The sequence below is a fragment of the Molothrus ater genome, chromosome 3 (genome assembly GCF_012460135.2).
Source record: "Molothrus ater isolate BHLD 08-10-18 breed brown headed cowbird chromosome 3, BPBGC_Mater_1.1, whole genome shotgun sequence".
NCBI classification, from domain to species: Eukaryota; Metazoa; Chordata; class Aves; order Passeriformes; family Icteridae; genus Molothrus; species Molothrus ater.
Window position 1 is genome coordinate 49,518,104 of NC_050480.2, and position 17,766 is coordinate 49,535,869.

Here is a 17,766-nt window from a genome sequence, read left to right on the forward strand (position 1 = left end):
AATTATACTATTATAAATTCTACCCTTTTGAAAGAAGGCAAGTACAAAAACCATGTCATGCTAAGGTATTGCTTACTTATCTCTTCAGAAGAGCTCAGATGTGAAGCGGAATGAACATCATCAAGAACCTATATGAACTGGAATGGATGAAGGACAAGCTAGAGATTGGGCTTTGAGGGGGATCCAGTCATTAATAGAGAGCACCTGCAGTGCTTTTAGGCAAATTTGCAGCCATTTTAGCACAAAAAGATGTGAAATTTCCTTTGGGAGTGCTTCCAGGATCAATTCAACACTACAGCCTCAAGCTTATGGAGCAGAAACACAGCTTAGAGAAACTGAGACACCCCTAATTTTGTGCAACAAAGCTTTGCTAATTTTCCTGCAGAGACAGATGTACAATCTTATTTATGTAAACATATGCTAATAAAAGGAAATCAAGTGTGTTGGTTTTTAATTGTAAGTAAAGCTGTATTTACAGTTACAGAGAAATCTCGACCAGACTTTGTTGTTACTCCAAATGTTCCCACTTCAATAAGTCCTTCTGAAGTTTAGTAGGATGCTTTGTTGAACTGGGGGCACACACTTTTAGTAAACCGTAATATTGTAAGTATTACAATACAAATCCCAGAAAGGTGTGTGTAAAAAATAATTAGATTTATAATTGTATTTGCTTCTAATGTTTGCCTGAGCTTGTTCTTTGACCCTTCATACATCAGATCTCCAGTGTATTAAGGTACACAGGATGCTGTGCATTAAGCTTCAACACAAAACACACTGATCACTGAGGACGCTCAGATCAACTTTCACCATAGTTCTGAAACAGTCAGTCCCTGTTGTGCGTGCAGGGATCTATCCCATCACAGGCCATGGCTTTTTTAAAATAACACTGTGACCCACCTCCTACAATGAAGTTCTGTGCAGAAATAGATTTGAAAGTCATCCGAGTTGTGCAGCACATACAAGAAACAGCATCGTTCTTCAAACTTTGAAATGCTGAAAGAACAGCCAAGAAAGTTATTGAAAGATGCATTTAGACTTCTACCAGTTTTGTCAAACCATACAGATCAACCCATTTAACATCGGAAAGCACCAGATTAAATCTGAGAATCCATAGCTTTTCCTTATTGTAAAATGACTCTTTTGTATCCTCCAAAGTTCACATTCTGATGTTTGCTATCATTCAGCTTGCCCCGCTAGTCTACACATTGCTCAACAAATAGTAGGAGCAAAGAAATTCAAAGGAAGATTTCCATTGACCTGTGACATTTTTGTCTTCAGTACATTTAGGTAAAGGCCTTAATTTTAACTCCTGCAACCAGAATGAAACATCCTTTAAGCATCATATTAGAAAGTTAGACTTTGAACTGAAATAAAGAGCTCTTTGTGCTTTAGACATCAGCCACAGCTCAATTTTGAACACAAAATTTTCTACTCAGCTCCTTGTTAATTGGTACCTTGATAGTAAGTAGGAAAACTGTTTTTAAATTAAGTCAGCATCTAAATATGAGGTGAATTACTTTATTACACTTGCCCGCTCACGTCTTCCTTCAGTTTTGGTTTTATCTGCTATAACTGCAGAGCAAAGATAAAAGAGGAGGCATGTATGCCATTTTCTTATGGATGCATGAATGTCTCAGTGCAAAACCAGAAGAGGTGCAAACTCTTGTACAGTTGCCAGTTTTCCACCCCAAGTAGGCGGCAGTTCGTGCAAAGATATTCATTCACCAGAACTGTTTTATATGCATGTCATTACTCCGCTCCTTATAGAAAATATTAAATGTAATTTGAAATAGCTCTTTCTGTAACTTTGTTACATATTGAGTGCCAGCTGTCAAGCTGATGCAGTATAATTGATTCTCACTATATTGGAAAAGGACGAAGGGAAATGGCTAGAAGGGTCACAAGGGGAAATAATGCAGTATTTGAGAAACCAAGACAAATTAAGTCTCCTTATTAAGCTTATTAATATACTGGAAAAAATCCATAGTCCTAGTGAAATCAATCTATTTTAGATGGATCAAGACAGCCATCATGTTACTACTTAATTTGTAGCACAATAAAGTAGAATTATGTATTATGTTCTGCCAAAGGATTGATGATTTGATTAATGTAGCAGGGTGAATTTTTTAAAGTATCAGGAAATACTTGGAATTTTGAGCCTTTAATAGGTGTTTAAGATTGTCGGATCCTTGCTCTCCTTCATGGTTACTCTATTGTAAAACCCTCTAAGTTTTGATGAACAAATGACTCTTTAGACAAGCTGGGGTGTCTGCCCTTCATAAAGCTACTTATGAAAAGAGTGAGCTTCATTGTAAGAATATTTGTCTCTGGGTGTGGTGACTCATTTATTTTTACGTTAGGAAAATTCATAAATGCTAACTAGTGCACGCATTTAGGGAGACAGTCACCATCCTGAGCTTATAAACTAACTTTTAATTCAAGCTTTTCCAGCATATAAGTAAACTCTCTAGAACTGGAGTAACTGATATTAATAGAATTACTCATTCAATTTCCATGTGCATTGAAACATTTGACTGACTAAATTGTTAGCTGAAACCTGACATGCCCAGAAACCACTGACAAACACAGCAGTGAATAAAAGGGTAAGAATGTGGAGTGTACACATAGGCCAGGGAAATTCATAAATATTTAAGACCTTTAAGTGAGGGTTTACGTTGCTTATACGTTGCTTTCCTCCCTGGGGGGGAAAAAAAAAAAAGAAAAAAAAGCTCAACTAGAAAAAGGAAGACTAAAAATCACCTGAATTATAAAAAGACACAGGATAATTTGCTCAGGAAATGCCTCACTCTGACAGTGCCCAAGCAGATGTAGTACCCACTACATCTGTGACAGCAGAACTGGGGCTGAATTTGCTAAACTCCACAAACAAATAGGGAAGCAAGAGCAGCATGGCCTTGTGCCCAGCTCATGTGCATCCAGAACTCCCCTTAGTCGATAAGAAATACTGCAAATGCTGTAACTACTGATTACTAGTACTTTCAGAAGAAGCAGCAGATTCAACAGGTGAACACTGGCAGGAATCACAGAAAACGAGCTGTGTGGAACTTCAGTGTGTTTTTGAGAAGTCTAGCAGTACAGGCACCTCTTGTTGTAATTAAGTAGTCTGATGAGATTCAAAGCTCCAAGAACTTGGGATGGAAAACAAATATCCTTGTCTCAAGCTTGTCTAAGTTCTTGAGCTACAAAAGAAACAGGATGCAGACCTCTGAAGCACACTCCCACAGAAACAACACGAGTAGTGGTTATTTCATAATCCAGAACTTCTGAACAGTGAGTAAAAGCCAACTTGTAGTCTACCAAACTTCAGACAGCCACTTAATCTTCCATTGGAAAAATAAATTTCCTACCTTCTTGCTCATATGCTGCCAGCTCTGCAGAAGAGTAGGAACTTTGCTTGATAACTCAAGATGCAAAGTACCTTGAAGAAACAGCCATGTTCCAAAAGCTCTTATAAATCCTTTAAAGAATAACAGCAGTTTCTGGGCTGATTCAATAAGAAACACTTGTATTTAAGAGGTCAAGAGGGCATATGGCAGAATCAGAGGTATTTACATTGGCACACAAACCGCTAATCGATGAGTTTCTTACTCCAAAGCCAACTCCTATGACTTCCCACATACAGAGTGTGATTTAGCACTGTTCTGCTCAGGGAGTTCTACATACATTCCAAGTTGTTTTGCAGCTCTTGAGAGCTGAACCCTACTATTTGTGAAACAAAATGCTGATTATACTGGCTGTTACACGGCATGCAGAAGAAGTGACCCTCTGTCACTGCTCTGAAGTGTTTACCAAAAACGCGAGCCATTTCAAAGCCAGGTGTCTCTTCAGACCTGCTGTCTCCTTATGGAGTACCATAAATATTTATGGAGGTCTTTGTCATAAAAGCCTCCAAGATCATGTACAAAGACCTGCTTTGTACGTTAAGGCTGCATTTCTAAAGCTGACTCTTACTAGTCTAGAAGGGCTGAGAATCTTTATAAAGCTGGGAACCTCCCCTTCCTAGACCGCTTTAAGTCTAGGAGCCTCAAAGTAGCCAAAAATAGTCTTGATACAAAAATAGATTAGAAGCAGGCCTAGTTCTGCAGACTCATCCACTCAAAACAATACTTGCCTTCAAAAAACTAGGAAAAAAACTCTGTAGAACACTGAAAAATTAGGTGATCATAAAATGCATATATTTAAAAGAAGAAGAAAAAACCTCATTCAGCTTCATGCTTGCATAAGATAAATACTTCCCCCTGCAGCTCCTCATGGAGGAAGCCAGAGAGTTCTCTAAGAATTCACAGTGACTCTTGGCTCATTATAAAGTCATCTGAGTTGTTTTGGACATCTGTTCAGATGAACAGATTGGAAAATCAATTGAAAAATTAAATTATAATTCACAGTTTAAATAACCAAAGCAGGAGGTTGCACTAGAAACTGTACTGACCACAGCATGGCTTAATAAGGGGAAGGAAAACCCAAATGACAGTAAATAAATAAATAAATTCTTTCTTTCCCTCTTTTTTTTTTTAGAAGCACACAAAAACATACTGTAGCCAAAACCCAAACCAGACTGAACAAAGCATATTGTTGCAATTTTTGCCTAAAATAAGCTGAATCCCACAGGATTGAATTTTCATGCCTATTGATAGTTTGGTGTTTTAAAGTTACTTTTTGGAAGGAAAAATAATCATCCATCTGTGCAAAAACGTCCTGCAGACATAGCAACAACTCTGTGTATGGAACAGTTATTATTAGAACAGAGCAATGACTATTTTAAAAATGTAAGTTTTCTGGACCTTTTTTATCTAATTACACTAAAAGGAAAGTGGAAAGTTGCAAGATGACAAATATGGATAAATCCTAGGGAAAAGAAAAAAAGAGACCAAGGTAAAGAATAGATTGCAAGAGGTTACAGCAGTGATAAAATATCACTGTCACTCCAAGGTCCACAGCAGCAGCATAATACAAAATTCATTCAATTACTCCTTTTATTTCAAAACAAAAAAGGGAAACAACTTACCTTACCCCCCTAATAGAAGCAGCACAGAAGTTCCACTCATGGATACCTTTCTGTAACACACAGTAAAAAACAAATAAACAAACAAAATATTCCTCCTTTATATGAAGAGCCAGTAGAAATATCTTCTAGAATGAAACTCATGAGATGGAAGGGGAAACACTCAAATGACAACAGTCTATTTATTCATTATCTGTTAACACCTATTTTTCAAGGCGCTTTTTTTTCACCTATAACAGAAGTTGACATGGAAGGAATTTGGGTTATTTCTTCACTGTTTATGCTGCAAACACAATTTACTACTCTAGAAAACACTCAGAAGACCAGATCAGAAGAGATGCCAGTACACTCTTGTTCAGATGCTGAACTAGGGATCACATGTGATACTCAGGAAAGGAGGGGGGAAAATATTCCACCTCTGAGAATAATGAGAACTTGCTCTGCACACTCAATCCCCTGCTGTAGGGGAAGGACATGTGGAGAGAGCTACAAGTAGAAAGCATAATGCAGGAGAGCAAAGTAGAAAACTCTTGAAAAGTAGAAAGAATTTCTCAAATATGAAGGCAAAGTGTCCAAGGAAACAGAAAGGTGACTATTTCACTAGGAATCCAGAAGAGAGCAATAAAAATGCACCAAAACCCCTAAGAGCTGCTGGAGTGAAAACATGGCTGGAAGAAAGAAGCCACCTTATGAAAACACAAAGGGCCAGGCCTCATTTATTTTCAGATCTCTTCGATTTACAGCTGTCACATTCAGCAGAACTGAGTTCTCTGTAGACAGTTATATTGCTCTATGTTTATGTTCTATTAAAACTTTACTGTAGCAAACAGAAGCCTTTTGTATCTTCTAAAGAAAACATTCTCCTTTCAGGAAAAGGTGGAATTACACCACCTCACAGCTCTGGCAACATTTGGATCCCATCACAATGAGCCCCATATTTGAAGAACTTTTCCTTTCTGAAGCTGAAATTCATTTGTCATTTTAGTGATCTGAGCAAGGGCATACTGTCAAACAGAAGCATAATCAAATGTTAACAAAATCAAATTCCAAAAGAAGTCTTAAAAATGTGTAGCATATAAAATGAATAGTGAAAGATACAGAAGTCAGAACAGATACACCACTGAAATAGTTGCACAATGTGCAGAAAATGACAGTGGAAATTACTCTCCCAGCTTTAACAGCTTTCTATGATGATTCCTACATCAATTTTTTCCTCTTCTGTAATTCTTTCCATCCTGCTCAAATCATATTAAATGTTGTGATGCTAATATGGAATGCCTAACACAATGGACCAAAAATACAAGCAAACATCTTTCTTGATGCACAAGTTCCATAACTACGGTAAGTGTAAAGTAAAAAGCAGTAACTTCCATATCTCTTCAATGTTAAATTGGGTAAGGGTTTCTTTCAGGGGGTAAAGGAACAGAAGAGTAGTCCAATATTAGGAAAAGCTGGATTTGCATCTTAAAGTGGAAGTACTAACTGATGCTAGTTATGGCACGTTTGTGAAATGTTGTCTGGTTCTCTCACATGAAGGAAGATCAACTCAATCCCTATGCTTACAAGGAGGGGTTTCTGAATATCCTATTACTCCCTTCATATACAAAATCTGCTGCTTTCCAATTTTCCATGCTAATAAACTCTCTTCAGACCTAAGCTATTGGTGTTTGTCCAATTCCCACTATTGGGAATAATCTAAAATCTAAGTAAGTTAAAATATACATCCTGAGCGGCAGAAATGCTCAAGAAACATAACGAGAAGCATTAGTATTGGTTTTTTACCTGTCATCTATGTGAAATTGATCTCTTAAATCTTAATTATCACACAAAGTTCTCAAGCAATGAAATAACATAAAAGTTATGTCCCTTCATGATCATGCCAAGGTTTGAATACATTGGAGTAAATATACAAGGCGTGCTATCCAAATTCAGCATCTGTTCTTTGGTTAGGCAAAAAAATCATCAACTACCCAAAACAAAACTCAAAATGGATTCAGAAGCCAAAGCAAAACAGAGACAGGCTGTTCTATTTCAAACTTACAAACAGCACTGCTGCATTCCTCTAACCCCATGCGGGCAGGGCTGCTAAAATTAGGGAATTGCAAGGCGAAGGTAATGTGCCTTCTACAAAATAAAATGCTGTCTGATTTTTCTTGGCAGTTGTTTATCTAAAACTCAGTATTATTAAAAACATAAAATACATAGCAAAAAAGCAATAGAAAAGAAAGAGGCTACATTATTTATCCTGGTATTGACTGTCATTTGTCTATTTAATACAAAAGTTCCGGCTGCAGACTCCACTGAGTTTCAGTTTGGATGTGAAATGGAAATTCAGCTTCTTTGTGCATGAAAAGAATTTCATACACTTTGTAACTCACAGATCTTATTCTTGGAGCACTGACCAAACTCTGGAAAATAAGTAGAACCATGAATTTATGGGCCAAAATGAACTGAAATCTGAAGCAGGAATTGCTAAAGCTCTGACAGACCTATGGTTGCTAGATTGAACTTGGATAGATGAAGACATTTCCAAGCCCAGCTGTCTAACACACCCTTGCAGCAGAGATAGGTGGTGCTTGCTTTTTAATCAACCCCAAAAATGCTTGTTTTCAGGCTACTAAGGACAAAAGTATGAGTCTTCCTCTGTGCAGTAGACTGACAGATAATACATCCTTTTCCTTCACAAAATATCTTAGCAAAGACAAATACTATACTGGTTATATTCAGCTGAAAAGGAAGCTGGTGTCTCCAAATTCTTCTGGTCCCTTTTCTCCCTCTGAGGTTTCTGATGGATTCTAAGGACTCTGACAAATTGCAACAGACCATAATTGTACAGCTGAAGGTGTAACAATCAAATTGCCCATTGCATTCTTTCAATGGGTATGATGGCTCACAGGGTACAGACTATCACTCAGCCTCCTGGCTACTCAAGAAGCTCACCACAGTAAGGATCCTGGCCAGAGCAAAAGTACAAGGAGTTCACTTAATGTCTAATGCCAATGATTAAGACTAGGCCAGAAAAATAGGAAAATACTATTCTGCAGAAAATACACATGCCTGACATCAGGAAGGAGAAGAGGGAAATGGAAAGAAATGTTTAACATGCTACCTATCTTCTGAACACCAAACAGGCATAGACTAATACATACAAATCCTTCTCCCAGACAGAGGGTAACTGGGCAGTCAAATGCCACAGCTATGAAAAAATATCATTGCTGAATGTATCAAGCAAAATATCCCAGTAGCTAAATGATAAATGAATGCACATTTTGGAATATGAGTGCACATGCTCAAGGAAGGTTAACTCTAAGTAGAACATGGGAAGTCACAGCAATGAGGTGTCATGTGTGGCCAGTACACCAAGCCTACTTGTTTTTCCTAAAAAGAAACCTACACAAAATCCCCACAGTAAGAGATATTAGGATTCTCCTTAAAAATACTGTCAGGAAAACCTCGGAGAGAGAAAGGAAACCACTTAATATAAAGACTTTGTTAGCAAAAGAACAAATGTGTATGAAATGTCAACAAATTCAGACTGAAAACTAGAAGACTTAAGGTATTTTCACTTCACCAGCAATATTCTACTCTTTGTTCTTCTACAGTTGCAGTGGAGTTATCAAACCACTTCTCAGCATGATTGGTGAACTGTGAAACCTATACTAATATTCAGAAAGAGCTTGATCACTTTATGGGAAACATTATATGGGGAGAGTATCTGCAACAGAAGTGAACAGACCTCAACAGTCCAGAAAATTTCTTCTAGTCCTATGTTCCTTCTTACACTACAGTTAAGCTACTTAACAGAATGAAAAGTATTGTTTGGAGGTGAACCAAATATACACACAAAAAAGTCCACAAAAGAAAAAAAAAAAGCATGTTCAAGTAGTCTCTAAATAGAATAAATTCTGAATACATAAATACTTTCCAAACAGGTATTTTAGAATAGCAAGATTAAGTCTGTAGTTCTGACAAATAATTACTTACAGTATGGTAAATTTTTATTTTGCCCAAGAACTGCATACATTTATTTTTTAAATTATTCTCAGAGGCTGAGCCTACTTCAAAAAGCATCAGTCAGTATAAACCACAAATAAATAGAAATTTATTGGTCTAGGCAAACATTTCAGTTTGTTCTCTATATATGCTTTTTCAGCTGCCATTTACGTTTTCTCATGAACTCACAACAAAACTAAGCAGTAGAGTGTCACTGTATTTTGTGTTCAAAAACTTTTACTAGCAGGAAAGCTGATGATTGGACTTACTAGTGTTAGGTTAACAATTGGACCTGGTGATCTTGAAGGTCTTTTCCAACCTAAATGATTCTATGGTTACCTGAAAAAAAGGTCTTCATTGTCCTATCCTGCAGGCAAACAAAATGCTGCCATGGAAGAATGAACAGTGCTGGTTAGAAATCACAGCATCCCCGGTGTTCTGCCTCAGCTGACTGAGTCTCTGTCCACTCCTCATATACTCCTTCATTTTCCTTTGCTGACTTCCTTCTCTAAGGTTCTATGACATCCTCTCTGTCATCCCTCTTGCCAACATCTTGCTTCCTAAACATCCCAGAATGTAATAACCATTCTAGGTTTTCCCCACCACTTCTATCTCCAGATTTTCTAAGCTCCTTTCCAAATATCTCTGGCTATCTCACACCTTGACGTACAGACTTAGAATTTTCAGTTTCTAGAGCATCCATCTGTCCTTCTGCCAAATACTTCTTTGGCATTTGATTGATTCTGCTCCCATTTTACCATATCAGTCTCTATTACTTTCATAGTAAAGGAATATTTATGGCAGCTGACACGTAAAACTGCAAGGGCAGGAAGAAGATAGTTCAGTAAGTATAAGTAATTTTATGCTACATTATTGAAATGATGGCATTAAATTGTAAATTACTTATGAAATCTTAAGCAACAGATTTGCTGTATATTATACAATGGCTTAAAACAACCTGAAGGAAAATGCAAGTTATTTTGAAAAATGATGGGAAACAAAAGATCCATTAAAAATCAGGACAATCTTAAGCACAGCACAATATCTCAGCATCTTCCTGTGTGTTACTAAAACACTTTTCTACTTTCCAGAACCATAATTAGATGCAACTGGTCACATACTACATGCCTTATGTAGCATGCATACTTTTAAATTGTGAAAAAAGTTACAACTACAAACATACCTTGTCATCAGGCAGCACATGCCAGATGGATACTGTCTTCTCCTCGGCTTCACTGTTGATGGAGAGATATGAGGGCTGATAGATTTTTGTTGGTTCTAATATTAAAACCTTGCAGAAAAAAAAAATTCAATAATTAGTGCAAAATTGATAGAACTTCAAAAGGTATTGAAAACTGTCAAAACTATTTCTTTAGTCATACCATAGCAGGAAAAACAGGGAAATAATGAAATGCAAAATTTTAGCTACTGGGTATCTAAAATTTAGGTACTAGGTACTAGCCACACTAGTGTGGCTGCCAATAACTTAAGATTAAAAAAGAAAAAAAAAGCTGACTTTAATTTTTTTTACATAAGGCTATTATGTGTCCGTTGGTAACATGTATCAATTTTGCAATTTTTTTTTTTAAATGTCAGGTTTTTCTGTCACAATTCAGTCTCCTACAATGCCACTCTAGAATGTCTATCTCCCATGTGGAGAAGGTTCATGGTACACCTTTATCATCTTTTGGTAGAAGCATATTTGGGTGAAGCAGAGGAACAGATTAACCTAGAGCTAAATTGAACAGCTTTTGATTTAGGCCACCATGAACTGTAGCCACTAGAGCAAATTATTTTCTCAAAAGTAACAAGTACCACTGCAAGAGGTTGACAGCTGAAGAGTATAGAAAATGTTGTGGAATAAGAGAACAAAAACTAGAAGCATAATTTAAAAGAGATGAGATGCAACAGTGATTGACTAGGACAAGTTGGTCTGCATCTATTTAAAAAGTATATAAACATCAAAGTAGAAAGTCTTGGAGAAATCCATGGCTTAGAGTGAAATCTAAGCCATGTCTCTTCCTTCAGAGTTGATAAGCACAGAGATACACTGGAAGCAGCGCAGGGCTAAATTCTGAAAAGTACCTACACATTTAACTCTGTAAATTATAAGCAGTGGGAATTAAAATGTGTTGCTTGACATCTCCAGACACCTACAGCTTGTAAAATCTGATTTAAGCCATTTCACAAACTGTGGTCTTTATCCTTTAACAAGTTGTCCATGCACTGTCGTTTCTTCCTCTAAAGGCCAAAGTGATGACACTGATGTTACTGGATAAGAGAGTAACTAACAGCTAACTTAGTGCCATGGACAGTGGAACTCTTAAGCTCAAACTCTCAGCATACACAGAACAATGTACAATAAGGAAATATGAAAAAAGCTTCTTTTAGAATAAATTAATTGCAATCAGAGAGAAGGGAGGGAAAAAGACGTTGCTAATTTTCATTTTGTTGATTTGTTGAACTGTGTGATTTTCATTCTGAACAGGCACAAATGGAATTTTTGTATGATGAGAAATCTCATATCTCTGTCTGCAACACCAGTGTAGTCAGTTCATGAAATCACAGAATAGACTGAGTTGGAAGGGACCCAGAGGGATCACTGAGTCCATACAGGGATGACCTTGGCCTTGTCAACTCCATGCTCCAACCAACTTCCTGTACAGCACCATCAAACCAGGTGGACACTGGGTTTATCTCTTGGTTCATGCTATTGCAGTGATCAGCTTTGGTTTACCTCTTAATATTAATAAAACTTCAAACAATTTTATTTGGACACTTTTATATGTCAGAACCTATGGTAAGTATGTAATTGAACTATTCCAGCAACTAAAATCTAAAAGGATTATGCCTTGTCTTGTACAAAACCCAGAAGATGCAAAATATCTTTTGTTTCCCAGCAAAACTTTCTACCTGTTCTCATCAGAAAAGGAAAACTAGGCTCTTTAGACAGTCTCAGTTGTTTTTACTTTACTGCCTCAAGCTCTTGCTGTTTAACATTGAAGTCTTCCTAACAGTTTATTAACACATGTACACATGGAAGGTAAATGAACTGTACCAGACAACCTGTATGCACTTTAACTATCTGGGAGGCAATAGCAATTCCTATTTAAGACAAAAAGCTGGTTTTACTGATGGTTAGCTGAAAGGAATACCCATATTTCCTGGACATACACAGTTTGTATGTACAGAAAACATAGACTTATTTACAGTATACTTTCAGGATACTGTATACATGGTACAGCACTGGGGCATCTAATAAAAACTCTCAGCAATTTTTTTGTGGAAGAAATCAGAAACAAATATATATACACACACTTATAGTGCAATGTTGTTGAAATGCATTTTCTAGTAGCTGGAACAATAGATTTCTGACTGTTTGGGCTGATTTTTAACCTCTGAAAGGGAACAGTCTTAATTAGCAGTAGAGTATACAAAGTCTGCTGAGCTAGAAAAAGACTGAAATTAATTTTTTTTTTTTTAAACACCATATAGTTACACTGTAAATGTTTGCTTTAGAAGTATACCCATTGGTAGCAGACAATAAATACCAAAATTCTATCTTGACTTTTTTCCTCATTACTTTTGTATGGAACACAGTGTAATCCTGTTGTACCCATGTGCATTCAACTAAAATCAATCTAAGATTCAGGTCAAATACATTCCTTCTGGACAAACAGTTAGTCTGGCCACCTAAAAAGAAGCAGAGCTTTGTGCTCATTTCCTTTACATCACAATTTGTTTTAAAAGAGCCCAACCCTAAAAACATTACCAAAAAAGCCTCAAAGACCCAAAAAAACCAGCCACTTACTGGAAATCGAACTACAGTCACATCTGTCTTTGTGGCTTCAACTAGGAAGTCCATCCAGAAGTCCACAAGTTCCTGTTTGGCTGTATGTTGCTCTGGGGTCAGTTTCTTAAAATGCTGATATATCAAAATAGTCTCTACAATAGACTTCAGGTACCTGTGACCATCCAAACATATACAGATAGTAAATTCAGTTCAGTTTGTAAGCAGTAATGTCTCTACCTTTAAACACAACTGAAGTATTCACCATTGCAACACCAAGGCTGCCAGTAACTTTTCACTTCTCTAGGATTGCTTTTCATAATAACAATTCCCAACTAGAATTGGAAACACAGCTGCTAAATGAGGCAACTGAAATATAAAAGAGTCCTGGAACACTCCTTCCTGCCCATATACCTGATACCATACACTGTCTTCTACCCTAAACCATGAAAAATTCATGAAAGATCTAAACCCTCTGCCTAAGGACCAAGCTGAGCCCATGTTAAACTTGTTTCAGTAGTGATCGACCTCTAAAAAGTCCACTAGTTTAAATATTCTATCTCCTATATTGTGTCTGCGTTGGCAATTATTTAACACATTTCTAAAACATGATGCTTCTGGAACTAATTATCCTGCAAAGATGACAACAGCTCTGTTAGGCACTCTTTTGGCATTGCTAGAGAAGGACAACTGGTGTGTTGAATGTTTCCCCTAAATGCAGTTTATCCCTCTCTCTGTTGTTTTACTTTCTGGGGCTGATTTATGGGGCTTCTTGGTACCATTGCTTTCTCTTGGCATTTTTGAAAAAAAGGGTTGTAAACATAATCTCACACAATTTTTATTAATACTACAGCAAGGAGATATACACACTAAAAGAGGATTTATCACTGCTATCACTTTATCACAGTTAGGCTATTAATGAAAACTTTTGTTTCACCCTCAGAGGGTCTTTCATGAACATTTCCATAGCTGTGCAATTTCTAATTATCCTGCTTAGGCCATCAGGATAGCTGGCTTATGGTACTGTGTCTACTCTTGTTTGCACCAAGTGGGCCCTGCTATAAAGCAGGCAACAGGCTGGGAAGGAACTGCTCACCAGAGAAATTCTTCACAAAGCACAAATGAGTGAGCTGTATTTTCAGAGTTTAATCCACAGACTTAAACCCCAGAGGCACTGGGGTACATAAAATCCTGACAACTAGGCATTCATAATCTCCAGAAAATTCTACCAGGAGACTTCCAGACACTGTTATCCAGCTTCTTAGAAAAAGAAACACATAGTAAAAAATTGAAAACCTTGCAAATAAATACACTGCAAAAAGCATTTATGAAATATTTTGTCTGAAAATTAGAGTTTTTAATTTTGACATTTTCTATGTTATGTCAATACAGCAATTTAGCATTTCTGTATTTTAGCATCCCTCTGATCACCTTCTGGAGGTACAATTTATCCTTTATAAAAAGATAAGAATATATATGTTGTGATGTTCACTCTTAGAGTTAGCAGAGTGACAACTTTTTTAGTCAGAAAAGAGTCTTGGCTCTCCCCATCCAAGATAATCCCAGCCCTTAATGAGTAGGTGACTGGTCCTTAATTGCTGCCTATATTCACCACTGGTGCTAGGAACCTGCTGTCAGAGCACACATCTCTGGGCCTTTGCATAACAGATGCTGAGTTAACAGGGTTGCCTTTAACCCTGGATTTATGGCCTTTCTATTAATTGGACTTTGATTTGCAGTCTTCTCAATCGCTACAAGATGCAGCTTGCACCACACAGCTCATTTGCACTCAGTTCCTAAAACAACTGCTGTGTGCCATAACCTTAACAATATATAAAGGTACAGCCAGGCCTCCTTAGCTAAGCTGTCTTCATTGCCCAAAACCTTCAGGCTATTATGATTAAGTCACAAGCCACTACCACTTCTCTTCAGCAATGTAGCCACAAGCAACTCCTCCTTTCTCCTTTGCCCTCAGAAGAGTTTGAAGTCCATGATGAATCTGCCCTTCGCATACATCAAATTAAAGACCCATATCAGATCTACCCCTGAATAAGGGCAAAAGGGGAAGGAAGTCCCTTCTCTGGATAAAAGTACAGTGAAATAATACACACACAGTAAAATTTGTTAAAAACCACAAAATATATCTCCTGTCAGCTGAGTACAGTGCCTAATGTGAAACCTGAGGCAGTCCAATGTTTTCAAACATAGGAATGTACATGGCCTTGTTTATCACCTTACCATGCTGGTGCCTTTAGTTTAAACAGCTTTTCTGAAGCCTGGATCACTCGTATATGATCATTAGCCAACATACTGGCCCCCAAGAAAGATCCCACTTCCCAATAGCTTTGCAGTTTCTCCAAGCTCCCCTTTTTACCAAGCAGGCTGCTGATCTTTACTCCTGTAGCAAAGAGAATAACAAGTCACAAGAATTTGCATTAATGCAATTTTAAAATAACCATTTCCCTTATTAAAAATCTTCTAATTGCTTACATGACTATACCCTCTCCATTTTGATAAAATAAGATGGAAATCATACTTACCAGTTAATGTTATATGCCTTCCAAACCTTCTAATTGGTAGAAAATTCTTTTTTCCCCACCCCCTCTTCCTACAGGCTTCTCAAGAAAGTAATGTTAAGACATCACTGTCAGGACAAGGCCACAGTCAGATTACCTATGTTCTTGCATGGACCTCATCTGTAAAGGTAAATTGGGGCCTTAGGCTACACAACATAGCTGCAAAAACTTAACAGATGCTGAATAAGGCACCTATTATGTTTTTTTCTGCTTTGTTTTTTTAACTTACAAGCCCCAAGCCCCAAACTTACCTTTATAGACAAGGTCCCATGCAGAAGGAACAGATGATCCACTGGGCTTCTTCCAGCAGTGATGTTCTTTTAACTGCCGCAAGTCCTACCCCAATGAAAGACATCTATTAATATTCACAAGCCCCTCAGCAACTCAAGACTACGGCGAGCCTCAGGTTTTATTTTGACTTGCTAAGTTTGCTGAGAACTACAGGCTCCCCTGTGGCCTTCAGGATGAGTTTTAGTTCATATGAGCTGCTACATATAGCTAACATGAGATATGCTACACCATCCCCTGCAAAAAAAACCACAATTTTCAGCTTACACAACAAGCTGCTCCATCACTGTAGTGTTTTATTCACTTTTCCCACACTACTCCCCTATGACAGTTTCCCTCTCACATCATCTTCCATTGTCCTTGATATTCAGGCTGAGTATTCACAAGAAATTTCAATGCAACTGTTGATCTTGTTTTTTTCCTTAACCTTTCCTGAGTAGCTAGCAGACTAAAGTTCATGGTGGAAGCAGTAATAAATATTTAAAAAATGGGTATCATTACATAAGCTACATTTCAACCTACAAAGTTTATCTTGTTTTATCACATTGCTCACATTTTTATGACATCTATGTCAGGTAATAAAGGCTTTTAAAAATGCCATAGATGCTACAAAGTGTCTCTGATCTGCCTGAGAAATGTCACCTCCATCAGGGTACCATGGTGACCATCTCTGCAAGGCTTTCAGCCAGGGTGCTACACATGCTCACACTGTCAAAGAGACCACTTGAAGATGTACACCTCCACTAGTCAGTGCAGAATAGGGAGGGGGAATTTGTGTTGAAAGTGTTCAACTTTAGTTGGGTTGTAGAGAACAAAACCTGAATGCTATCCAGAAAACACAGTAAATGGAAAAAAATTAATCTTTCCCAGGACTTTAAAGTAACACTCCTCAGCATTATCTGCACAGGCCAAGGGCTCTACTAGAATGTCTAAAACATTTGCATGCATTTGATAGCAACACACAATAAAAGACAGACACCTACTAATTTCCACAGGCTTTTAATGTGACTTCATCACAAGAGGTGTAAAGAACTGGTATCCCAGGGATACCTGGATTGTTTCAGTTGAACATGCCCTTGTTGATAGCTGTGCATAGGGCTAAAGTGAGGTACAAAATGAGTGTGTGGGTCTGATGAAGACTACAACTCACATGGGGAGGGACCCATGTTACTGGCTGGCAGGGAGAGGGGTTTGTTAGGAGGGGAGGACTGGTCATAGCAATCATTTTGAGTCCCAGCTCAGTAAGGGAGACTTATAGGAAGATAGGGGGAGAAAGGATGGATGTGCGGCAGTACCTCAGGACACCAAGTTTGGGAATCATTACTGCTACGTAGCCTGGAGAAAATGGAAGTTTTACCCAAGTATTCTGTGAAGTGGATCTTATTACCTTAGAGAAGACAAGATCACCCTCTCATCAAGTTCTTCTGAGAAAGGTGAGGTACTTGGTGCTATAACTCACTCTAGTTTGTTGACTATGCTCTGCAAAGCTCATCTGTAAAGTTACTCATCCCTGAAAGGCAAGTTACTTATCTCTGAAATGTAGTTGCTTTGTGATGACATTTGCAAGAGGTTCTAAAGCCTATAACTTCAATTTGGGGGGGGGGGGGGGCAGGATTATTTGGAAACTTGCAAAGTGAACCTTCATGAATTGAATTCTGAGTTTATGGTCTCCTTCTATAATTTCTCTTTTCTAGGTTTATTTTTACTTCACCATCTTTAAAAGGTTCTTGAGAGTGTAAGAAAATCCAGGCAAAGTCAAGACATTCTTTCCTTCCAGGATAAATTTGGCATTCATAAGGGGAGGGAAAAAAAGCAGCAGGAATTCCAATAAATTTTATCAGAAATATTTTGCCTTTAAAACAAATGAGGCAAAATAGAGGAACCATTAATGCCAGAAAAGCCTTTCTTTTTATAACACCAAGAATATATCCACAGCTTGTGATGAAAATAAGATAACAGTAAGTAGATATTACCAGTTTAATATTAATATGAAGGCTTTATAAATAAACTGCTGTCCTTGCTCAAATATTGATGGAACAATTCATATTACAGGATCCTTTGTGAGTCAAAGTTGCACAGCCTGCAGAGATCATAAC

The 17,766-nt window shown here is 37.6% G+C and overlaps 1 protein-coding gene across 1 annotated transcript in view; it reads right to left on the bottom strand.

Moving 5' to 3' along the window:
• MAP3K5 (mitogen-activated protein kinase kinase kinase 5) overlaps positions 1-17,766 on the bottom strand; it is a 98,796-nt gene that overhangs the window by 27,384 nt on the left and 53,646 nt on the right. The window contains exons 9-13 of the mRNA XM_036380260.2: positions 15,045-15,204; positions 12,828-12,981; positions 10,200-10,307; positions 5,027-5,076; positions 898-993 (exon numbers count right to left, since the gene is read on the bottom strand). Of these exons, the coding sequence (XP_036236153.1) occupies positions 898-993; positions 5,027-5,076; positions 10,200-10,307; positions 12,828-12,981; positions 15,045-15,204 (568 nt within the window). The remainder of the gene's footprint in view (positions 1-897; positions 994-5,026; positions 5,077-10,199; positions 10,308-12,827; positions 12,982-15,044; positions 15,205-17,766) is intronic.